The following is a 25,638-nucleotide window of genomic DNA, read 5'->3' as shown; positions in this document are numbered from 1 at the left end:
CCACACTCTCCTGTGTAAGCAAGTATGTGTTCATTTCACAGAAGATGCTCAGGAATCCTCATTTTGGTTGGGGGGTTGTGACATTGTTGCTTCCTCAGGTGTGACAGAAGAGGTGGTAGAGGGAGATTTGCAGAACCAAAAGCCACTGGACCCAGCAACCTCTATATCCCATAGGCCCTGACGCCCTGGGGTGGCATATCTGAAGATGACCAGAAAAGACAGTGGCACTTGCATCACAAGTCTCCCTAGGGGATGCCCTGCTTTCCAGGGATCTCTGTCCTCTCCAGACAGTGTTAGCACAGTAGGATAGGCAACACACGGATTCTCCCGGTAGCATCCTCCTCTTAACTCCCCTAGGCTGTGTGATCTCAGTCAGTTATTTGTACTGCTCACTGAAGATGCAGTGATCCTGCCCAGCACTGCTTGGCTATGTTACAGGAGCTGCCACATGCAAAAGCCCGGCACCTGCCAGCTTCTAGTGGGGCAGAGTACACTGGGCAGGGCCGTGCTCTGCCTCTTACATGCAGAACGCCCTTGACCTTCATCACAGTGGTTTGCCATGGATTCGTGTCCCTATTGTTTTAGCTCATTAAATGTTGGTGTTGACGATAAAGATCGTGGCTGGAGACTGAGCATTCAGTCTGCCGTGAGACTCTGCTCAAGACTCCTCTAGTTCTCATCGGCCACCTCAGCAGACTCGTGATTGATGTATACAGCGTCATTGGGGGTTGCTGGGACCATAGAGAGCGTGGCATCCTCATGTCACCTGCACACTTCCTCTATCTACTTCAGATCCCCCGATGACTTTGACTTTTCCACAGTGCATGCCGTGCACATAGTTGTGGCACCATATTGTGTAAGGAACAAGGTAAGAAGTCTATGCGTGTCCAGTACAGACTTGGTGTCTGTTTCTGAGGGCGTTTGTTTTGTTTTGTTTTTTGAACTTTAACTGGTTGAACCCAAGGATAGAAACTCTGTAGAAGTGGACTATCAACTGTTCTAGGAAAGCCCCTTTTTATTTCTGGGAAAACTGAGGCTGTTGAGGACAAATGTACACACACACCACACACATACCACACACACCGTATACTTATAACATACACATACCATGCATACACTTGAGTACACACACTCGTACACACTCAGCCTGGCCTGGGCAGCCTGCAGCTTTGGCCTCTCAGTAGTCCCGAGAGGTTTTAAGAATTCTTGCTCATTTCCTTTCTCCCTCCTTTTTCCTTCCTTCTTGGTGAGGCATGAATGACTTACGGCAGATGCCCAAGTCCAGAACGAGGTAGTCAGTGAGTCTTACCCACAGAGCTATCATCTCAGCTGAGCCAAGATCCATGAACATGACTTCTCCCATCCAGAAGGTTCTTTTGCATTGCCTCCTCCTGCCATTCTTTCGACTTCTATTGTCCTGGATTAATTTGCTTCTTGTGAACAACACCCAGGACTTCTCCAGTTACCCTTATGAGGAAGCTGGGGCTCAGAAAGGTGAAGCACCTGTTCCAGGTACCTCAGCTTCTAAATAACAAAGGCAGGAAGGGAGCCCACAGGCCTTCTTACCTCCTGAGCTGGCTCTGGGGTATCAGGCCAGTAAGAGTCCCTAAGCTTGAGTATACCCGCAAAAATGTTTCTTTTCTTCAAGGCGAGCTGATTTTTGGCAGGCTTGTTGGCCTTTTAAAATCTGCTCAGCCCCAACCAATGGACCCAGTCAGCCTTGGCAGCCCTGCACGGGCAGCTGAGGCCACACCTGGGGTGGCAGGAAACTAGCTGGCCTGGAACATTTGCCTTGGACACAGAAGGCAGCCTTGCTGACCTCATCAGTAGGCGGTACAGACAATTGAACCATATACATCTTACAGCCAAGGGGGAACAGCCAGTTCTGCCCTTACATAACCACTGGCCCAGGTTGCCACAGGCCATGCATTTATCTTCCCCTCAGACACCTCAGCCCATTCATGCTGTGTGGCCCTTCAGCCCTGGCAGCTGACCACTCCAGTTCTTCTGGCCAGGAGACAGGGGTCCATGCCTGAGAGAAGCCTTTCCAGGGGCAGTGAGCTCACCTGAGCCACACCTGGGATTTGCCTCACTGCTGAGGTCATCTCCCATGATTGCCAGGAATGACCTCATCCCATAATCCCCAAGCAGTGCGCAGAGGTCTAGGTTTACCAGGTGGGAAAGGTGAACGCTCATGGAGGAGTCTCTCTGGGAAGGGAAGCCCTCCCCCTTGGCCACTGCTCAGTTAATCACACAGCACTTTGCTTACTAGACTGACGGTCCTTAGGAATTAAGGCTGTGGTAGAAGTAGGTGCTGAGAGTCAGAAGGGCAAAATCTGGCTGGGAGGAAATGGATCCTCCTGACTGGATCTCCCATGGCCTGTTCGTCTCTTGCCTGCTGGTTCTGTACAATACCTATCACTACCCTGAGCAATTGCCTGTCCTTCCCCACACCCCATGTCCTTCACCCTTGATAATGAGGAGAAGAGGAAGCTGAGTAGCCCTGGAAAATGTGGAGCTTGAGATTCTAGCTCAGTCGTCTCCTGCTGTGCACTCTTGGGATAGAACACCCCTCCTCTGAACCTTGGCTTCCTGAGCTTAGAGGAACGAGGACTTCTCACAGGAGCAGATAGGGTGACACAGAGGCATTTATCTGGCTTCCTTGATTGGCAGGCTTCCCTCTTCCCTTTTGCCCAGCTTAATGGGCCGAGTGCTCAACAGCCCGAAGAGCAAAGTGTGTCTGTGACTTTCATGTCCCCAGGTATATATTTGTGGTTTCCACAAAGACACAAACTGTTCCTGAGCCACAGTTCTTGTTAATTAATCACTGGCTGTGTCACATCAGATGGGGCCTCAATTAAAACAGAATTCACTTGCTGGAGCCGATCTGTTCTTTCTCAACAACAGCCATTCCTAGGGCTCCCTTGGAGGCCTAGCACAACCTGTGTGCAAGACCCAAGGGATCTAACTGATCTGGGTTATTTTGTTTGTTTTATAGCTTTTTTTTAAAAGAGAGTATCATTTAAAAATGTGTGTGTGTGTGTGTGTGTGTGTGTGTACATGCATGTGAATGCAGGTACTTGTAGAGGCCAGAAGAGGGCACTGGTTTTCCTAGAGCTGGGGTTGCAGACATTGTGAGCTGCCTAATTTGGGTTCTGGGAACCAAACTTGGGTCCCTGGTGCAGTACGTGCTCTTAACCATTGAGCCATCTCTTCCACCCCATACTGTTTCATTTTTGATTGACAAAATGGGGCGCAAGGTGACATTTTGATAAACGGTCAGATTGCCAGCTCGTCTAGTTCTCATGCCCATTACCTTAAACAAAACACTTATGCTCTCCGTGAGAGAAACTTAAAATCTCTGTTTGCTAATGTGCAGTACTAAGTGTGTTGTTACTGCAGTCACCATGCCTGTGTAGTAGGACAGCAGGACTTCTGTCATCTGTAACTTCCTCTCTTGGCCAGCATCCCTGGTCCCCATCCATGAGTGTTCAGCATAGCCCAACCCACCTTCTCCAACACTGTTCAGTTGAGGAGTGTTTGAGGCCAGGCCTACAGATGGGGTTCCTCCTCTCCATGGGGAGTTATCTGGGCAGCTAGCCTCTAAACTCAGCCCTTCTCCCTCCTTACTGCTTCTGCTTCCTTCTCAAGGGTCCCTGACTTAGTGAGGAAGGGAAGAACTGGAACCATCCACTTCCATGCCTCCCTTGGCCCATCCCCATGGTATGCTATCAGCACGCCATGCCTGTTCCCAGCAGCCATGGGTTCTGGACCACTATGGACACCTACAATCTGGTGTCTTTGGCACATGGTGCCTCCAGGTCTCAAGCCCACTGAGGCACAAGCTTGCCTGTGTGGCTATGCTCAGTGTCACGTACACTGCCTGAGCTGTATCCCAGCACCAGAACATGACTGAAATAGGTCATACTTTGGCTCTCATACTGCATCTGCCATGACCCTCCCTACTTCAGGCCTTGACACAGGCTGTGGGGGCCTCTCTCCCCCCACCCCTTGCTGAGACCATGCTTTCTTTAGCATCTTGGAGACTCAAAGGCCTCTATGTGGCCTTTACCTAGGAAGTGAGTGAGGTCTGGTTCTGCCTGTGACCTTGATCAAAACAGAGACTAGATTCAACTTGATGCCATTTCTCAAACCTGAGAGGCCATAGGTGCCTCCGAACTGTTGAATGAATGTGGGTTGCTACTGTCCCTGACCGCAAGGTGGTATGGCTGTCTTGGGTCCACCTGCCCTGTAACTCTAGTGATAGACTAATGATCTTGTTGCTTGCCCCTGCAGCCTAAGGTTGTGCTACTTACATGCCACATGGAACATGACAGATGTGGTCACATGAAGGATGGGAATGGCTAGGTTAGCCCAACAGGCCAGATAGAACCATAGGGGTCCTGTGTGAGGGTGCAAGAGGGAGAGGAGGGAAAGTTATGTGGTAAGCTTTAGTTGAGCCTTTGACTTTGTGACACTTGATTACAGCAGCCCTAGGAGTCCAATACAGGTGTCTGGTCCTGTGGGAGATCTGGACTTCACCCCTGTGACTTCATAAGGAGGAGCTCCAAAAGAATAGGTAGTGGGTGCTCTGTGCCTCTTGCTGCTGGACCCTGAGCCATACAGGACCCTGACTGCTGTCTGACTGTTGGTGCCAGGACCTGAGCAGTGTATGACTCTGTTTCTCATTTTACTGTTCAGCAGTGTTACTCCCATTCAACCGATGGGCTTATAGAGGTGACCGTAGGAAGTGTTGGAGCCAGGATTTGAACTTGAATCTGAGCAGATGTTCTTACTGGACCCCTCCTTCTTCCTGAGTAACTGCTCTCTCTCCTGGTGAAGCTGTATTGGAGAATGGCTTTGAATCTGGAGCCTTACCTCCTGGGACCTGGAGATGTGCATGCTGCTATACCCACGTGGATTTCTGGATCATTGAGCACTGGCCACCAAGCAAGGTGGCCCCTGGCTGTCCATCTCCTATGGACAGAATCAGTATCTCATCTCAGTCTAGGTTTTTGTACTTGTCTGTCCCTCAGGGTGAATGAGCTCTACGTCGATGACCCAGACAAGGACAGCGGAGGCAAAATTGACGTCAGTCTCAACATCAGTTTACCCAATTTGCACTGTGAATGTGAGTATTCCAGTAGACCTCTGTTTCAGCTAGCCAGCCTGTGGGTGATCTGTATGCAGATCTGCTGAGGCATCTGGGGTGAGGTAAATACATACGTACCACCACTGCAAACCACACTGCTGGGGTGAGGTAAATACATACGTACCACCACTGCAAACCACACAGAGCCTATGGCAGCCCCACCTTTTTTTCTTTTTTTTTTTAATATAACTAAGCATGTACCTGGAGGTTTTCTGGAATCAAAGATGCCACATAAACCTCTGCAGAGCAGCCACATTGGTGCAGGTGGCACAGGGTGCTGGAGTCTCTCTGCTTCGTTAAACCTAAGATCCTGGAGCAAGTGGCTCTGGAGAGGAAGCAGCTGTAAGGGAGAGAGGAACGGGACCTGACCAGGCAAGAGGTTGAGCCCAGATGTGTGTGCAGCTGAGGTCTGGCTGAGGCTGACCTCCCCGAATGAGACTCTGCAGTGTGGACACCATAAAGCTGCCTCATCCAGTGGCAGTGGGGTCAGGACTGTTATTATTCCCATCAGTGGCTGATGGCCACAGACGGTTCCTATGGGAGTTACATGACCTCTCAGACAGTTATGGTGAGATGCCAGTTGCACGGGCCCAGCCTGCAGAGCCAGTGGGACACTGAGTGAGAGAGTCCGCTGGCATCTTCCCTTTTAACTGTAGACATCTTCATTTGCTGTTTTAATAAAAATAGAATTATTTCTATAAAACAAAATACAGTGAAAATCTGATTCGGGGGCAGGCCCTGCCTCCTTTGCTCAGGCGAACCTTGGCTACAGCCGTCTGTTTCTCCTTTAGCGTAGCAGACTTAGTAACCATTACCAGAGTTTGCAATGAGATGGTACCTAGCCATACCGTTATTGTCTCCGTAGTGAAGGTTCAAGACATCCCTCAGCCCCACTAGGTCTGCAACCTGATGTGGCCTATTTAGCCACCTCCCTTCCGATCAGAGGACGTGGCTTAGGAACACAGCCCACAGGGACAGAACATTGGGTGGGCCCAAACAGAGACAGGGAGACATTCAGCTCTGTTCCTGCTTTTGGTGAGAGTGACATCACAGCTTTTAGCCCACAGTGGGCGCTAGGCCAGGGAACCTGTTGAAATAGGTCACTTTTATTTATTTTTATGTTTTCATTTTTTTCTCTCTTCTTAGGAAAATAACTCATCTGGCAGCCTCTCCTTCAGGGCTGCTTGTATCTCTGAAGCAAGGAAATTCTTAGTCAAGCCAGAGGACTAGACCAGCAGAGCAAGGGCTAGGGGGATGTGGCTCTAGGCTCTGTCCCAGATCCACACAGTGTGACTTCAGACAGGACAGGTGTCCTTGGCTGCTGACTATGCCAGTCCTAGGGCTCTGGTCCCCATGGGTCCTGCCAGCTCTGTAGGGTTATGTCATGAACTCTCAGAAGCTCAGCACAGTGGCTTTTCTTTCACAGACCTTCAAGGCAGTGTATAGCTCAGTGGTTTCCCCTGTGTGCTAAGGACCCCCCGGTTCCAGCACCACTGATACAAAAAAAGACTTTAAAAAATGTTATACATAAAAATGCCTGTTCATCTTTGTACCTCTGGAAAACCCAAAGAAACAAAGAGAGGAAATCACCTATAATTCCACTACTCAATGACAGGGTCTGTGGACATTCTGACACCATTCTGTCCCATTGGCTTCTCTCCTATGCGTTTCTGAACATGGCTGAGGTCATACTACAGGTATCCTTTCATAGCCTGCTTTAGTCTGGGGTAGAGGGTGAGAGCCCTCGCCTGGCCCCAGGTTCCATTCCCAGCACTGTAAATGTGTTAGGATAGCGGCGCTCTTCCTTACGCACTAAACACAGGAGTTATTTTCCAGGGTACATTTTTAAAATACAGATCTGCAGCTAAGTGGCGGAGTGTTTATTTAGCACGAGTTAGATCTTTGGTACAGAGAGAAATAGAAATACGTTTCTAAAGGCAGGAAAGGACTCCTTTGTGTTTGTTTTTGATGCCCTAAGCAGCCTGTGCTGACAACAGAGGTCTCTTTTCCATCTTAGAGTGTGCATCTGTAAACACAGACACTGCCTATACCTGCAGTTTCACACTCACAGATTCAAGAGCCTCAGGGCAAAAACATTCAGAGAAAAAAAAATATTCCATCTGACCTGAAAATGTATAGACCTTTTTTCTCATACTTATCTCCTAACCAGCAGGGCTCTGGAAGTCACTGTGATACCATTTTGTTAGTGTAAAATGCCAGAGATCACCAGCATGTGGAGAGGAAGGTGTGTAGTATCTCAGCGTTCCAAGTTTCAGTCTGTGTTCGGCCGGCCCGTTGCTGTAGATAGCGGTGGGAACATGGAGTGGGCAGATCTCTTCCGCTTAAGTCAAGGAAGCAAAAGAAAGAGGGCAAAGAGCAGTGATGTCACTGTCCCCTCCAAGGGTCTAGCCTAATAACAGAAAGGACCTCCCTCCCACTAGACCCCACTCCCAAAAGTCCATCACAGCCCTGAAGCACCACAGGCTGAGGACCAAGCTTCTGTCAAATGGGGTGCAGTCTGGCCTTTGCAGTCTGGCCTCAAGCGGAACTGTTGAGTCAGCCAGGATTGCTTGCGTTTCTTCAGCTTTCTCATTACAGGCCAGTGGCATCATTTGTGATGGCCGTGTCATGTGCCCTTCCACAGTGGCTGGCACATACTTCCCTACACCCACTGAGGAACATGGCTGTTCCCATTTTCCCTTTATGCCTGGTTGTCTTTAAAATAGCTTATTTTAAAAGAGCTGCTATTTCTCTGAAGCAAGCTTCCTATGGCATGCCTTCCAGGAAGCTTGCTTGCTACATGCCCATGGTAGACAAGAGCCTCTCTTCCTGTGCATACTGGGACCATCTCATAGAACACAGTAGAGCAACAGCCTGCTCATTGTTACAGTGTAGAAGCCAAGCCACAGTAGGGCTATAGAGCCATGCTGGAGTCAGGACAGGCTTGGGGGTAGGGGCAGACAGTCTCCTGTGTGAGCTGAAGAACTTCCTAAAGGGGCCTGTGTTCCCGGAGGCTGTAGCTTGCCTCTTCCCATGATGCCCCATGGTGCTTAGGCAGATGCATGGGACTTGATAGTTAGAGACACTGAGTAAAGGAAGGTGTGAATGAAAGACATATTATAAAGAAGGAACGGATGCCTGAACCGCTTCACCCAATGACCCCAGAGTGTGAGGCACCTTGGGTCCTGGCACTGGCAAGGCGCTTGCCACATGCTGCCCACCAGACACTGGGCTGAGCACTTGTCATACCTACCTACTCTTTGATCCACACACTCTTCCACTGAAAGTTCAATGATTAGCACCTCATATGTCAGAAAAAAATAAACTGAAGCATTGAGGTTACTGAGGACCTAAGCCACAGCCACACTGGTGAAAGGCACAGTCAGGATCCAGTTGACCAGCATGCAGACCCCCATTACCCCACAGCCTTCATTTGGCCTTGCATGTAGCTGAGTCACCCTGGACTCTGCATCCTTGGCTGGTCTACCCCTGCTTCTTCCTAGCTCTTCCTTCATCCTCTCTAGCCTTAGGCAGTGGTAGGGGCTCCTGTCACTCTGGGGCAGGTGGGACTGTTTTGGGTGCTGTGACTCTGGAGAGTGAACTGTTCGGGGTACTGTGACTCTTAGCCAAGCAGCCCCTTTCTCTCCTGCTGGCTGACTTCCCGTGGAGCCTGGGTCTCCTGGGCATCCTGTTTCTGGAGGGCTAATGGGGCTTCTGCAGAAGCGGGCTGGTCCCCTCTCTCCATGGCTGTGGGTGACTGCTGTCTCCGGCCCCCACAGTGGTCGGGCTTGACATCCAAGATGAGATGGGCAGGCATGAAGTGGGCCACATCGACAACTCCATGAAGATCCCGCTGAACAATGGCGTCGGCTGCCGCTTTGAGGGCCAGTTCAGCATCAACAAGGTATGGAGGGGGACACTGCCCGGGCCTTTTTCCTGCCCCTACCCTCTCGACCCCAACAGAGTCAGCACATGACTGCCTGAGAATTCTCCTGAGACTAGGTAGGCTCTGGCTTCCCTGAGATTCTAGAGCCTCTGATGATGGGTTCAGAAAGAGCTGCTCCTGGCTGGAGTGGAAAGCACCGAGGGAGGTGAGACCTGGCTTCTGGTCCTCCTCTCCAGCAAACAGTGGCCCACAGTTCACTGAGGTTTACAGCTTCGATGGCAGGAATGCCACAGTGGCATCCACCATGTCACAAAGTTTATGGGTGTAAATGAGAGAACGCACTGTTTATTCCAGGTGTGTAATACACTTCAGAGTCCGATATAGGCTCTGATAACCAACACCATAAACAGGCGAGCAAGCTCCCAAGGCAGTAGGAGATAGACAGCCAGAACACGTCCATCACTGTCTTACACCTGCCAATCAGCTCAGTGTAGGTTGGTTGTCTTCTTGGTGGGCTACGTGGGAGTGGACCAGAGGAGGCCAAGCGCGGAAGTGGAAAAGGATATACAGTCAACAGGCCTTCCTGTGGAGTGAGCACTAGACAGCGTGTGGGAAATCCTAGGTTTAGGCTGCAGCCACTCCTACTGGGGACCCCCAGCAGCATCACCTTGCAAGTGTCAGGGAGGCAGAAAATTGGGCTCTACCTCCAGCATCCTGAAGTCCTCTGAGACAGCATCCACCAAAATCCAAGGATGCCAAGTCTCCTGAGGAGGGTGTAGAGCCATATTATAAACCTGGGGTTCACTAAACCCCTGAAAGAGTACAAATTTATCTGCAGATGCCCCAAAGAATGTGGAGTAAATCCCGTCTTTTTAACTAAGCTGTAACTCTTAATTTAGCATTCCTACTTTAGTTAATACATTTAAAAAGAAAAAAAAAAACCTAGCAGCATTAGCAATTCTTGTGACTTCGCTGTGGAAGCCGCTGGCATTGATGCTACATCACAGCCGTGAAGAATCTCCAGGCACTGCCACACATCCCCACTGAGGATGACAGCAACCAACACACGGGTAAACACACGGGGAAAAGATACACCACTTTGATAATAGAGTCAGACAGTGAAGCGGGTGCTTCGGTGGGGCTGCGGGGAAAGAGTTCTACTGTGGTATTTTAAGATTGCTGGGCACGTGTCTACATGTACTTGGTTCCCAGTCCCGAGATGTGTGGTCACTTGCCTTTGAATATGCACACTCCTGACGACTCAGGTGTCACACTACCTACCTCTTGGCAAACATGTCCTCCGTTCCCTTGGGTGGGCTGTGTTGTGGATCCCAGCTAGTTCTGAGTGAACCAGAATTTGCCTTTTCAAGTGAGACCAACTGTGTTAAAAAAGCTTGACTCTGGAGTCCTGGCTAAGGATTCTGAGTATTTCAGGCAAATCTAAACTCTGGTTCCCTCATCTGTAAAATGGTGACCGTGGTGGTGTTCATGCCTGCTTCATATGACCAAATTGACATATAAAGTGCTTTATGAAGTGGTGACTAGACAGCCCCGCCTGCCTTGTAACCCGTCAGAGGCTTGCACTGCCCTTGCTGGCGTATGCTCTGGTAACAAACCATCATTTTGGTATAACTGTGTTTGTACACTGCACATGGACAACAGACATAGAAAAACTAGGATGGAGGGCAGGGCGTCTGTGGAAGGATTATCCAGTCCTTGTGCCGTGGCCACTGTTCAGTGGATTCGTACCTGGCCCTCAGGAGTCAGGTAGCATTTGAGAGTTCAGGGCTAGGTCTGACCCCAGTCACTCTGGCCACTGGGCTCTGTGCCCTGCATGTGACTACTGCTTTTTAACATCTGTATTACAGAAGCTATAACTAGAGTGACCATGTTCTCCAGGTACAACCTGGAACACTGTCCATCCAACCCTTTGTAGATTGCGGAGTCTCTTCTGACAGCACTCCCTCTCTCTCCCTTGTTGGGGTCTTGTGTCTCTGAAGAGCTGTCATTAAGATAGCAGTGTGACAGCCTGGTAGGTATGAGGGCAAGGAGAGCAGACCCTCCCCAGTCTCATATCATTAGACGTAAACTTGTCCCATGGCCCCTTTATCCAACCATCAGGACATCGACCAATAGCCAGATATGCCAGAGTTCACTGCAGGTGCTTTGGCAGCTCCCAGCAGCCCCCAGCAGCCCAGACTGAGCCTGCCCAGTAGCCTCACTAATCGTGGCTGCCCCTGGAGGGAAGGAAAAGGGATGGGGGTCCTGACTCCAGCTATATATTTTTAAAATCCATCAGAGACACTGACGTAGGTGCCTAAGTCACAGGTTCTAAAAGCGTCGCCTTCTGTTTCTCCAGCTCAGCGTGTGCTGGTGTGACTCAGACCCCTGTGATGGAGTGGAGTAGATTACTGAGTCACAGCCTCGAGGGGCTGGCAGCAGGTGGCAGATACCCAGGAGTCAGCCTTCTCCACTCTCTTAACCCTGGGGACACAGACCCCAGGCCCAAGGCGTTCTGTACCTGTGGCCTGGCCCACTGCCCAGAAAACCTAACAGGACACCCTCACTCTCAGGAATTATGACTGTATCATGTAAAGGGCTTTTTTTTTTTTTTCACTGCCTCCTCTGGTGTTGGAATGGATCCCAAGGCTTAGTGTATGTGAGGCAAGGTGCTCTTCCTGACGTAGGTGTCTAGCTACATCCCCAGTGAGCTACCCCCTAGCCCTGTGCAGACTTTGTAATGGAAATAAATCCAGGTACTACTTACACTGTGAAAGGAAGCGTGAAATTGTTTTTAAAAGCAGTGGCTTTTCCTCACGCCCTGTTGCTTGCTCCTCCTAGGCCCGTTCTCTGTGAGCACTGAAGCGTGCTCATGCTATGTGCCTATGTACCTCCTGCCATTGCTAAAACCTCTGTGGTCATCATCTCCATTCTCTGATGGGGAAACTGAGGCACAGAGTGATAACTGGGCTTGAGCCCAAGTGCTAGATGTGGAGAATCACTTTTGCTGGGTCCCTGAGGCAGACCATGCTGATGCTCTACTCACTCGAGAGACCTTTCTGTGCCAACCCAGATGCCCTGGACTGGGTGCTGCTGCTGAAGCCAGCCTGATGCTGGTGAGGACCCCGGATCTAGTGCCTAAAACAGGACACTGACTCCCTGAGGGATGATCACACACCAGGCTGTAGCAGTGCTCCCCACCCCCATCCCCACCCCAGCAGTTGGAATAAGAAAGACCCTGGGTTTTCAGTGTGTCGGTTGGGATTTTAGCTAACTGGCCTTACCTGCCTGTTTTTTCTTTCCACACCTTTCCTCTACCTTGACCAGCTTCTGTTTAGGGCCTTGCTACCTCTCAGGCTGACTTCTACTGCCTGTGCTCTGGGGCCTTTCTATGTCTTCCTAAGAAATGCATGCAGACTTCAGGGCCCTGCACAAGGCACTCCTCCCCTTCCCCTGAAAGACCTCCCCGAACATATCTTGTACCCGAAATAGAGCTGAGGGTACTCCCCAGCCTGAGCATAGCCCTAAGCAAGGTGGGACAAACTTCATGGACAAGCATTCCAGGAAGAAGAGGCAGGCACTAAGCCCACAAGGTGGGGCTGTGCAGGGTACCGCTCCCAGTGCCAGAGGGTGGCAGAGAGGCTGAGGGGTGAGCAGAGGCGAGTGTGGTGTTCATGATGACTAGGGAGGCTGACTGACTGTGACCAGTGGCCAGAATACATCACAAGAACATGTGGGCTCTGCTGGGTCACTCAGGTTTTCCATTACTATAGTGAAATGCTGAGGCAATAATGAATAAAGAAAAAGCTTACTTATACCTAGAGGCTGAAAATCCAGGATCAGGTGCCCATCACGTGGCCTCTGATGAGGATCTCTCCGTGGACGACATCACAGTGGCAGACACAGGACAGAGAAGATCCTAAAGGAAGGGTGGCGTGGTGGGACAGGAAGCAGAGAGAGGCCAGGCCAGGCTTCCTCTTTTAAAAACCAACCTAGGTCCCACGAGAATCACATCAGCCCCTTCTGAGATCGGTGTCCTCAGTGACCTAAGGATTACCACCCCCACCTAGGCGCCACCTTGCCCATGGCCACAACCCCGGCACGTTGTGTAATAAATCCCCTTCAAAGAACAGACTGGTGCCTAGAAAGAAGCCTTGGAGGGTTTAGGGCTGAGGTGTGGCCTGATCAAAGATAGGATTTAACACACTTTCTCCCATGGCCCTGGGGAAGGGTCTGTGGGGAGAGGCAAGGGTGAACAGACACTGGGAACCAGGGCAGAAGCTACTCTGAGATCCCCCACAGAGATCTTGTGTAGGGATAACTAAGGTCTGCAAGGCCCGTCTTCAGTCTCTGTGTCGATGAGGCCGACTGCGGTAGGTGTGAGCTTGGATTAGAGTTCGAGGAAGTCACCTGAGTCCCCTGGCTCAGAGTGTGCCCCTCACCACTGCTGAGCCAGCTACCTCGAATCCGCAGAGATAGGCAGAGACTGCTGTCATTTGAAGTCCAGGCTCTGTGTCCAGGGCCCTTGTGGGCAGTTCACAGGCCCTCTTGTCCTGTGGCTATGGTTGTCCCAGATACTTCTTCCAGTAGCTTCTGTGAGTGGACTGTTCTTCTTCAGTCATACAGTTGGGAATGCTACAAGCCAGGGTCCTGGTGCCAGTGTACATCTGAGTCAGTGCCCCAGGCCATGCACAGATCATACAGCCCCCTTGGACAGCCACCCGGATATATGAAACCTGCCTTTCTCCCTCCAGGTCCCTGGCAACTTCCATGTGTCCACGCACAGTGCCACAGCCCAGCCACAGAACCCGGACATGACACATATCATCCATAAGCTCTCCTTTGGGGATACACTACAGGTGAGCAGGGGACAGGGTCACATGGCCGTGAGCTGGTCCCTAAGGGTCACCCACACGAGGTCCTCTTTGTCATGTCTTCTGAGGATGTGCCTGTGGTGGCTATGGTGTCAGTGGTGTCACCAACCACTCAACAGACTCAGATGCTCAGGCTGGGACCTGGACTGGGAGGGAGGTGGACTCCAGGGTCACCTCAGTCCCCTCATAGCTGTCTCAGTCTGTCTTCTGTTGCTGTTACCCAGCAGCAGAGACTAGGTGGTGTTTAATGAACTGAAGTCTACCTAAGCTGGAGCTCTGGGGACTCCGAAGAGAGCATAGTACCAGCAGGATAGTACGGAGAAGGCCTCTCTCCTCCTGTCCAGACATGGCCAGGCCCATGATGGGTGCTGACACAAGGCCCAGGCAAGGGAGTGTCAGACACATTACCCTCTCTCAGGAGGCCCTTCTACGCTGTCCACAACCCTTCCTTTTTATATTAACAGACCCTTAAGCTGACTCTCAGGAAAATTAATAAGCGTGTATCTGTGACCCCAGAATGGCACATGTAGACATGAAATGCCAAAGGCCTGAGTCACCTATGAGGGCTGCTGCTCTCAGTTGTCTGCACGAACAGTGACCTGACTGAGGAGGTGGGAGCAGGGGGCTGGCTTCGTGTAGGGAAGACCTGGGCTAGGTTGCTGGAGCCCCTGCCCGCCAAGCATGCATCTGTTACGAGGAAGAAGGACCCATGAAGCAAGGCTGTAGGCACGGACATGAGGGAGGGGCTCTAGCCTGGGTAAGGGGGTGAGGACCTAGGCTAAGGCAGCAGAGAGGGCCGACCAGGGCTCAGAACCCAAGGACGACAGCTCCACTCCACATGAGTACACAGATTTTCTTAGCTCAGAGCCAACCCATGTCAATCTGCTCGCTTAAAAAACATTTATCAGACATCTACTGTGTGCCGAGTCTTGTACTGTTGGCCAGGCTGAGGGTGGGTCCTGCCATTGAGCCTCTTCCAGCCTAGAGGGCAGGTACACCACTACATCTCCATCTCTGGGGATCAGGAACCAAATCTTCACACTTCCCGTCCCAAGGAAGCAAATGGACACACCCCCTTGAGTGGGTTCAGCCTGAGGGTCAGGTCACTCACCTGTTGTTCCTAAAGCATCTTGTCTACAGGAGCCTACCCCATCTACTGCTCGGATCTCCCTCCCTCCCTCTTCCCTGGGGTCCCATGGGCCTCTGTCTGGCCCAATCTCCAGGCTCAGTCCTTTGCAGGGTCTGCTTATTTGGCCCACTTTGGGCCCTCCTCCAAATCCATGTCAATTATCCCTCCTCCCAGAAGCCCTTGCTAACTGTGCCCAATAGCTGAATTGCCCTTCATGACCAGATGGCCCCTGGTCAGTCCCCACAAGCAAGGCCAGACTTGAAGGTGGCAGCGTCCAAGGGACAGCCTCTCACTGTGCTTCTCCGCAGGTCCAGAATGTTCACGGAGCGTTCAATGCTCTCGGGGGAGCAGACAGACTCACCTCCAACCGTGAGTATCCTAGCATGGAGCAGCCCCCTCCCCCACAGAAGTCCTCATCCAGCAGGTGGCATGGGACTGGGAAGCCAGAGGGGCAGAAGGGGCAGTCAGGTGCTTGCTGCAGGCCAAGGTCATAGCTTTACACCATTCCCTTCCCATGGCTGCCCTGTGAGGTGCACAGACTCATTCCTTTCTTTTGGAAAGGGAAGAGGGTAGCCTGTCCCTAGGGAGGTAGATTGCAGCCCTGACTATTGCCGAGCTCTGACAACAGCTCCTGTCATTGTTACTAACCACTGTGTTGCCATTGTCCTGAGTGGAGGCAGTCACCTGGATCCCATAGAGCGCTAGCAGAACCAGATTCCACTCTGAGAACCAGCTCCATAGATGGCCAGTGGGGGAAACCAGCTGGCCCTTCCCCTCTTGCCCAAACCCTTCCTACCAACCATTGGCTCCTTCCGAAGTCTTAGAGAGTGCTGAATCTCTACTCAGGGCCAAAGAGTACGCACAGACACACACCTCCATTCTTACACATACCTACATGTGCATGCGTGTGCATGCACACACACAGTATGCTAAGAAAAATAATGTTCACTGGGTCCCTTTGAAGAAGCGTTTGTTAGTGTTAGCCCTCGTGTGTGGTAGGAAACTGCATCTTGGAGTGTGGGCAGCTGCTGGCCATGATGCCTGAGGACTGTTAGGCAGTCAGACACTGAATGCTTATTGATCAGACACGGTACCAGGTTCTACAGGCAGGGAGGTGAGTGAATGAAGGCAAGCAGCCTCTACAGGCCTCCGTTCTGTGCTGTCAACTTGGAAAGGTGTTCTCGATACCTGGTCCTGTGGCGGAACCCCCTGTAATTCCACGAGGACATCCATCTGGCATGTGTCTACTAGGGTAGAAGTGTGAACTGGTTTTCTGTGCACAGTAAACATGAGGGTGGCTCTCACTCTCTCTTTTTTTTTTCCTTTTGTGACTACCTATGTTTTGTACAAACAACGAAAAATATTAGAGTTGTGATTTTTGCTAAGGCATTCCTGTCTTCAGGTTTTCTCCTTGGATAGTGGGAGTTTGAGACATACTTCAAGGTGACCCTTAGGTATCGATAAGAGCTCATCTCATGGGAGTCTCCAGGGATGAGGACCAGGATCGGTCTTTAATCCCATGTGACCCTAGTACTCAGAACTCTGAGAGCCATTTTGGTCATGAGCAAGAGGTGTTGGGTCCCCTGGGCTTAGCTTAAAGGCTACAGGGCTTTCCCCCATTTTCCTGGGGTGTTGGGGATCATCTCCATTCCAGGAGTGCTGCCCTTTCCTGAGGAAACAGCAGGGCCAGAACTAGTCAGGGCTGTAATGTTCTCTCCATGCTCACCACCCTTACCCAGGAGTCTGAATCCGATCTGCAGAGACCAGGATTAGAACCCAGAAGACTAACTGCCCATGTTCTTTAGCTCCATGGTTCCTAGTCCAAGGTACCAGAAAGAATAAGAGGGATGGACATTGGGCCTCAGTCCTTGTGCAGGAAGGCTGGGGCAGCTCTGGTTCCAATTAGCTCATGCTTATCAGTAGCTGATTGACCCATTCATCCTTTGTCCAGTCATCTGTCCTCTCATTCATTCAGCAGGACTTGGTACTGTCCGTCCCATCCCAGGCTCAGTGCAGGGTTTGGGAGCAAGAATGTAAGACTTAGTCCTTGCACCCAGCATCTTCGCCATCCAGGCTGGGAGGAGATGAGGGCACTGGGTAAATATTTTAAATGTTAAAATATTATAGGGCTGAAGGATTGGCAGTTTATTGAGAAAGAGGAGAGACACTGGCCAGATTTTGTTGTATGTTTTGGCAGTGCTGGGATTGAGGCCAAGGCCATGTTTATGCCAGGCAGATGCTTGCCCACTGAGCTACGACCCCAGCCCTCGGGGATCCATCAGTTCTTACCTTGTTCTTTCTGGAGTGTTCTTTTCATTTTGTCTCCCCAAAACCCAGAGTCCAGATTATTTTAAAAGTAAAAGCATGCAGACAATACCCACAGAGAAATGGGGGTCTTTCTCTAATCCCACCTTTCTCCCTGGAAAATGTCATGGGGCAGGGGGGTGTGAGAAATGGTCGGAAATGTAATTTTGCCAGTCCCTCTCTAATCTAGCCAAGGATGAAACTGAAGCTGTTCCATTTCCTGGAGATCTTTCTCGATAATTCTTTGTGTCCACACATTAAAGAGGATGTGCCCTGGCCCCTGATTCACAGGCACATGCTGATCCTGGGCTTGGATCTCAGAGAAAATGCCTTCTCAGCACCCCTCATTAACGGCTGTCCTACTTGCAAGTGTGCAGCTCAGAGTATTATATATTATGCAATAGAGATCTAACAATCCCAGCAAGCCACATTCCAGAGACGAGAAAGGGGAGAGGACCCTGCAATGCCAGGAGGACTTGGACTTGGGGTTACAGGCAGAGCCACCTGCCAGACGGTGCCCACCCCGTTTCATCTTGTGTTGTACTCCCTGCAGCCCTGGCCTCCCATGACTACATCTTGAAGATTGTGCCCACGGTGTATGAGGACAAGAGTGGCAAGCAGCGCTACTCCTACCAGTACACAGTGGCCAACAAGGTGAGTGGGCCGGGAACGGGCTCCGCATTGCAATTGCGCCCTCTGCTGGCCGGAGGCATAGGCGCTGCCCCACACATTCTGCTGAAAGGAATCTCTTATGGCTGAGGCAGGGAGTAGGTCGGCCTACCAGACCAGGTCAAGATGTGATCTGTTTGAAATAGGCAGAGGACCAACCCTAAACATCCCAGCTCTGACATCTTCTGGTCTTGGTTTCTTTAGGCTCCTGTTGATCAACACATGGTAGATGCTCTGGATCAGGCAGGGAATCATATCAGGATGGCTGTGGATGTCTCAGGACCCCAACACTCCAAGAGACACACAGGTCTTATGGGAAGCAAAGGGTTATCCAAGCCAAAGAAATGAGATGGCACAGCAGTTAGTGACTAGAGCCTCTCCAGAAACCATGGCTTGTGCCAATGGGACATAAACGCTTAGAGTAGGTTCCCCTGTTTACCACGAGACTCCTGTTTCTGCTGTTGCAGGGATACCCAGACCCTTAGTATATGATGGACTGTTTAGCTCTATTAACTATCATCATGGTTGAGGTGGGCATTGTCATGTATTGAGTACTTAGGAACTAGACACGCCCAGCTCCCTGCCTCCACCACTGTCAGTCACCCTGGCTGCCCGGATGTGGGAGCTGTCCTGCCTATTTTACATATTGGTCAGGTACTCACAGAGCTGGATAGTTGTGGTGCAGGGATTAGAACCAGGTTCCTCTTGGGCTCCAGAGCCCCCTGATTCCTTACCCTCTCAGTCTGAATAGCGGTTGTCCAGGCTTGGCCACTTGAGGAGCCTCTTAGTGATGGGTCCCTGTGCTCTGATTCCCTTCAATCCATAACTCTCTCTGGGAGTCTTATTGCTTTACCTTCACTACTTCAGACGGTGTTGTCCTGCTCTCTGGGGATGACAAAATCCCAAGAGTAGGTAGTAAATAAAGAATAGAAGTTGACCTATCTCATGGGTTGGGAAAGAGGAAGTCAAAGAGATCAGGCCCAGCCGTGGTGAGACTTCTTGCTGTGTTGTCCAGTGGAGGGCAGGACATGGAGGGACTTAAGCACACAAGCTTAGGAGTGCCTTCCTCTTCTCTCAGGAGAGCTAATGCTGCCGTTGGCACTTACCCACATGGCCTCGTCTAACTCCATCACCTCCCAGATTACCACCTCCAGTTACTACCAGTGTATACTAACTTCCAGATTCGGTCCCTTGAAGTACACAAAGGAGCTATGTAAATTTAGGTGGAGGATAGGGTGGTACCCCTGCCTCACTCACATGCACAAGGCTCTGGGCTCAACCCAGCACTGCAGCAAACGTGTATGACTTCTTGGGGAGCGTATTTAAACCATTGCACTCGTTATAACCCCCCAGTGCTGCCACACATAAACAGGGAACGAGGGGTCCTGAACCACAGGGCCCCATCCCAGCTTAGTCATATGTCCTCGTTTGTCACATGCCCGTGGTAGTTACTTCATAAGATTGCTGTCAAATGAAGCAACGTTTTCAGAAAGTGCTCGGGCCCCCTAAAAAGGCTGGGTAACTGATGCCTACTGCTGCTAGGTTTCATTCTGTCTCTCACCCCTCAGCTCCGGGCTGCAGCCCAGACAATCACCCTGGGAAAGCTGAGTTTTCTCTGCTGCAGGCTTCTTCCATCAAGGCTTTGGCGAGGGCCTGGTGGCTGAACTGGCTCACTCAGCCTTCTCTGGCTTTGGCCCAGCCTGTTCTGTGAATGGAAGTGGCTGTCCAGTAGGTTAGGACTCAGTGGTGTCCGTGGGATCACTCCAGCTGCTCAAGACCAGTGCTGGGGACATCCTAAGGGTTGAGCTTGGGGAGCCCTGCATCCATCTCTGTTTGCTCAAAGCTCCTCAGTACCCTGAAGTGTCCAAATAAGACCCTGTGGGTCATCAGCTCAGATCACTGAGGTGGGGGTGCGAAAAGCCAAGCCCTCCAGGAGAGAGTGAAACTGCCCCAAAGATGACTGTCTCTTTAGCTCCTTGGTGGCCATTTGGCCATTGCTCTGTGCATTCTTAGGAGCCACGGTAGATTGGGGACCACTCCTTTTCCGTTCTCTGTGCTGGCCCCGCCCTCTGGGCAAGCTCATGCCCACTTGGATCACACGTCAGGCAGGCTGTCTTCTTCTTCATCAGGTGTAGCTTAGAATGCCTCTTCCTCAGTGAGCCTGCCGGGTCCCCTTGAGGAGAACTGGCTCACGTATGGCCTGCTGAGCACCCTCCTCCCTCCTCCCTACATGACCAACGTTGGAAGCTAGTGATGCAATGATGTCTTCATCCTCCAGCCTGTGACTCCTCTAGGGAGGGGCTTCGTCACCCCAGGAATCTCAGAGCAGCAGAGGTGGCCAACAGAATAAATGAGTAGATTTCTGTGTAGCTGGGAATTCAAGGAGGAAGTGCTCAGGCTGAGTACAAAGCCCACTCTCCTCTTCAGTGTCACCCTGATTTGTGCTCCGTTCTGACTCCATTTCTAAGCTACGTGGTCTGCTTCCCTTCGCAGAGTACCTCCTCTGTGCTGCCTGTCCAGGGCCTCCGGGGCAGCTGAGATAGGTTGCCTGGACACCCTCTGCAGTCCACACCCTCACCCACCTGAGGCTGGTTCTGCTTGTAACATTCCTGTCGCCCTCTCTCCTGCAGGAGTATGTTGCCTACAGCCACACGGGGCGCATTATCCCCGCCATCTGGTTCCGCTATGACCTCAGCCCCATCACAGTCAAGTACACAGAGAGAAGGCAACCGCTGTACAGGTTCATCACCACAGTAAGTACCCAGGGCTCAGAGCCACCCATGCACCTGCTGTCAGCTCCCTTGTGAGGCAGCCCTCACCTATACTGGCTGGGAGCAGATGGAGCCTGCCAGGCCCCAGTTGAGCACAGTCAGCTTTGACTCCTGACCCATGAGAAGTGTTACCAGAAGCAGGCCAGAACCTCCAGCGTTTCCCTAGCTGATGTGTTGTAGGAGGTGCCACTTAGCGCATCTGATGCCTGAGGGAAATCTCCACTGGCTCCAGGACACTGGTGACTTTTTTCTTTCTTTCTTCCTTCCTTCCTTCCTTCCTTCCTTCCTTCCTTCCTTTCCTTCCTTCCTCCCTCCCTCCCTCCCTCCCTCCCTCCTTTCTTTCTTTCTTTCTTTCTTTCTTTCTTTCTTTCTTTCTTTCTTTCTTTCTTTTGTGGAAAACATTTTCAGCATTTGGTTTTTCTGAGACAGGGTCTCATCATTGCAGTCCTGGCTGTCCTAGAACTCATTCTGTGGACCAGGCTAGCCTCAGACTCAACAGAGACCCTGCACACCGGGATTAAAGGCATGCCCTTCAGTTTATGTCTTCTGCAGTCCAGCCATCCTGGGTCCAGAGCAGTCTTTCTTCCGGCTGAGTTCTCTTCCTTTGTTTTTTCTTCTTTCCCCCTTGTCTTCTACTCTGAGCAGCAGTAGGATGTTGGTTTTCTTTTACACTGACTCTCTCTGTCATGTCAACAGTTTCTTGGCCTCCAACTCATCACCCTTGGGTACAGAGCTGGTGGGTCACAGTGCCTACTCCACCCAGGAGGCTGGAGATCTGGGGCAAGCCAGAGTCAGCAGAGGTGACAGACAGGCTCTCTACCTGTCGGATTTGGACACTGGGCCTAAAGATGTGTATAATGCTGGACGGCCTTGTGCAGGGGGAGGGAGGCAGGGTCTTACTGTGTAGCCCAAGCATATCAGCTCCCACATAGCTAGGAGTGAGTGCCACTTTGCCCAACTTCATACTTATAATAATGGTTTGAGATCATGGGTCTGAATCCTAGCTGGTACGTTTCCTGCTATGGCAGAGTCTGTATTAGTCAGGACTCTTCTAGAACAGATGGAATCTATGAAGCTGCTTTGATCGGTGAGTTAGCACCAGGCATGGCTGTATCTAGTCACATATCTCTCCACATCTTTCAGTTTGTCTTTCTCTATCCTGGCTTACTTCTCAGGTAGAACTTAACAGTGGAAGCCTTCTATTTCTCTAATCCCAGGCCAAACCCCAGAAAGGACAATGTTGTCCTTGTCCCAGCTGAGGTCCTTCTGTCCTTCTGGCTTAGAGAATGGAAATTCTCTGCTTGGCCTGGGCTAGGTCTCTTGTTCTCTCTGGAACCAGAGATTGTGAAGGGTGGCTTTACGCAAGAGGAAAATCAAGGCCAGTTTCTGGGAGGGGGACGCATAGGCACTGCGAGGCATATGGTCAGGGAGGTGTCTGCGGCCAGGCATTGCTTTTAACTAGTGATATAAGAATAATGATCTTTGTTCTCACTCCCTCCTGGGCCTATGAGGCCCAGGGAGCATCCTGGAAGGGCAAACTGCAGATGAAAAGAGCAGGTAGATAGACCGAGGATCATCAGCCTGAGGCTTAGATAAGCCTCCAACAGCCTTCTGCCGTTCTGTGACTGCACAGGAGTCCAAAGCTTCTGTTGAACAGACAGTACCACATGGGCTGGAAAGGGCGTGCCACATAAGTGTGTGAGGAACAGTCAACAGCATCTACATAGAAAGACTTCACTGCAGCAAGTAACAGCTGAGTGGCCAAAAGTAGCCAGGCCTGAGCTAAGGACTGTTGCTAAGAACCATTGTTCCCCAGGCAGTCAATGAAACCTGTATCTTCACTTGAACTTGAAAAAACATGTTAAGACCCCCTCAAGCCTACATGCCCAGCGATATTCAATGTCTGCCCCTTGCCACAGAGATGGAGGGAGATAAAACTAGGGACCCACATGTAGGAAGGAAGGTATAAGAGTTTTTCACCTCCGAATCAAGAGATTTATGAACAAATGTTTTTACCCAAGATCCCCCAGGGGAGCACATGCTAAGTGCATGTGGGCACTGACTTTTCCTATTCTGGTCCCACCGCCATACCCAGAATAAGCTTGCTGCTGAGATATAAGCAGATGTCCCCCATGCTTCCAGGCAGGTGTGGCCTGTCCCCAGAGGCCCTGGGGGCTGTGCTGTCAACATCAACACACCACACTGTGAGGCTGGGAGGTCCCTCCATGGGTTCCAGAACCCCCGGTTCCTCTTTGTTCATGGGAAGCAGCTGAGCCCCTAAGCATCAAAACCCCCTGGCAAGTGGCAGAGAAACAAGGCAGCTTTGGTTACTCCTTTACTGTTTGCTAGAGTTCACCATGTGAGGCCTCAGTGTGCCTGGCCCTCCAGGAGCTTCCCAGTGGTATGGAACATTCCTATAAGAACACAGCACTGTGCCGTGAGATCCCTGCTCACGGGCTCCACAGCGGCAGGGAACAGGCCCTTGCACCTCTTCAGCAAAGGCCTGACATAAAGGGAGAAGGCTGTCTTGGAAAGGGCCTTGTGGATCCAGAGACACCAACCCAGCAGGCCTCACCAAAGCCAACCAGCTCTCCTTGGGAAAGATCCTGTTAGGTCAAGGTGAGCCATTAACCTTTCAAGATCTGGATGTTCCACAGGGAAGAACTTCCTCACCCAACACCACCACGATTCCTCCCCTTGCTTTTCTCCCTTCAACCCCTAGTCTGTTAACCATCACTGCTGCTGGAATAAGGTCCCATAAATCCCCAGGCTTACTAACCATACCACACCACTCCATGGAATCTCCTGACATTAGCTTGGTTTGTTTCCGGAAGGCCCTAGGCTACCATCTTGGTTGCCATGACAACCGTAGGGTCGGCTCATGAGCCAGCTGGCTCCTGGCAGATGGCGTCATTGTGGAGCTTCAAAGCCTCTTGTCAAGAGACAGCAGATGTGAGGATGATGCTGGCTCTCAGACACACTGCACAAAGACCCCTGGAGCCTGTGGAGGGTGGGTGGCGCTGTAGCAGAGTGGAGACACCTGCCGCAGCCTTCTCTTCCTCGCCTCTTAATACCAAACACTTGCGTGCAAAGCTCTAAACTTCAAGTGGGTGCCCTCTGCAAATAGCCATTCAGAGGGGGGCTGATGAAGGGCTTAGGCCAAGATGTCATGTGATGGTTTCAGGAAGGGCAGTGGCTGTGGATGGCACGAGGGCAGAGCTTCCAAGAGAAGCTTTTTCACATACCTGGTACCTGGCTGATTCTGGGCTCTCTTCAGGGTCAGGTCTGCAGAGGACATGCCGTGCCATACCCAGTGCCAGACTGCCCAAGGCTTCTCTCTCTGGCCCTCACAACACCTCAGTCAAACCTACACCTGTTCTACCAGAACATTCTTCCCCCCCACCCCGTTGCATTTGGCAGTATGTACGTGCCCGAGTCTCCCCCACCCCTCCTCATCTGTCCCTGCTGTCAGCTGAGATTGCCTTAAGTGGGCTGTGGTGACAGATTGGATGACTTGAGGTGTCAGATCTCTGTCTTCGCATGGCTTATTTTATCCTAAGAGCGGGGATACCCAGAAGCCTTAAGGTGCCAAAGTGAGCTGGTGCAACTATAACAACTCTCGCCCACCAGAACATACCAGGCGCTGGTGGCCGGCTCCCATTGAGGGTCATCATGCAGCCTTTTAGCTGAAGAGATACTTAGGGGCCTCAGATGAGGGAATTTTGCCCGCCCATGTTCTTCCCACTCGCCCCACACTCATGCTTTCCTTCCCAGGAGAAGAATGCCCCATGCTTGAGATTGCACCTCACAGCTGTCAGGGCCAGTTATAGCCTCCAGGTGTCCTGACTCATTTATCAGTGTCCCCTGGTTGCCGCATAGGGCCTGGCCCAGACTCGGGTGTTCACAGATGTGTGAGGGACAGCTGCCTAAAGAGGTGATGGTAGCTACCTTTATTAAGCACCTAGTAAGTATCAGGCAATTTTGTAATTATTCCCTTAATTATCCCCAGGAACCTCTGAGTAGATTCTAGTTTGTGTTTTAGATATGAGTTCAACTAAGGCTCAGAGAGGTAAAGAAACTCCTCCAAGACCACACAGCACATAAATGATGAACTAGAACTTGACCCCCATGCCCACCAACATCTTTTTTTTTTTGTTTTGTTTTTTCGAGACAGGGTTTCTCTGTGTAGCCTTGGCTGTCTTGGAACTCACTCTGTAGACCAGGCTGGCCTCAAACTCAGAAATCCGCCTACCTCTGCCTCCCAAGTGCTGGGATTAAAGGCGTGCATCACCACTGCCTGGCTGCCCACCAACATCTTCTCCTCACCACTTTCATCTTCACAAGCAAGAAAGGGGTCTCAAGAGCATCACAGCCATAGAGGCCCCAGAAGTCATGGCATTCTTGGTACAGGACACTAGGGTTGTTTGCTGGTACCTGCATCTGTTTGGTGTCTGCCTGCCTTTCATAGCTAGAGCTGAGGAGACAGGAAGAGTTGCTTGGAAACAGCAGGACTGGGACATGGCTCAGTGGAAGGATGCGTGCTTAGCAGGGAGGAAACTGATGTTTGGCCCCTAGCACTGTTTAGTTTGGGTTGTTTGGTGGGTAGGTCTAAGGTCTTAGCTTGGTTGGAAAAGTGTTTTTGTCACGCAAGTGAAAAGACCTGAGTTCTGCCCTAGAATCCATGAAAAGAGCTGAGGTATGGTGAGGTGTGCTTGCGATCTCACAACTGGGAGGCAGAAACAGCTGGCTCCTTGGGCCTCACTGGCTGGCCAGCTTAACTTGCTTGGCGTGTTCCAAGCCAGAGAGAGACTCTGTCTCAAGGCAAATGGCACCTAGGGTTGCCCCCCCCTCTC

At 51.2% G+C, this 25,638-nt stretch overlaps 1 protein-coding gene across 1 annotated transcript in view; it reads left to right on the top strand.

The window, feature by feature from the left end:
• Ergic1 (endoplasmic reticulum-golgi intermediate compartment 1) overlaps positions 1 to 25,638 on the top strand; it is a 95,644-nt gene that overhangs the window by 58,111 nt on the left and 11,895 nt on the right. The window contains exons 4-9 of the mRNA XM_028756470.1: positions 5,037 to 5,131; positions 8,932 to 9,056; positions 13,793 to 13,897; positions 15,350 to 15,410; positions 17,899 to 17,999; positions 20,645 to 20,767. Of these exons, the coding sequence (XP_028612303.1) occupies positions 5,037 to 5,131; positions 8,932 to 9,056; positions 13,793 to 13,897; positions 15,350 to 15,410; positions 17,899 to 17,999; positions 20,645 to 20,767 (610 nt within the window). The remainder of the gene's footprint in view (positions 1 to 5,036; positions 5,132 to 8,931; positions 9,057 to 13,792; positions 13,898 to 15,349; positions 15,411 to 17,898; positions 18,000 to 20,644; positions 20,768 to 25,638) is intronic.

This window comes from Grammomys surdaster, unplaced genomic scaffold, assembly GCF_004785775.1.
Source record: "Grammomys surdaster isolate TR1022 unplaced genomic scaffold, NIH_TR_1.0 126121, whole genome shotgun sequence".
In the NCBI taxonomy this organism is placed as follows: Eukaryota; Metazoa; Chordata; class Mammalia; order Rodentia; family Muridae; genus Grammomys; species Grammomys surdaster.
This window is presented reverse-complemented; position numbering and strand designations above follow the sequence as displayed.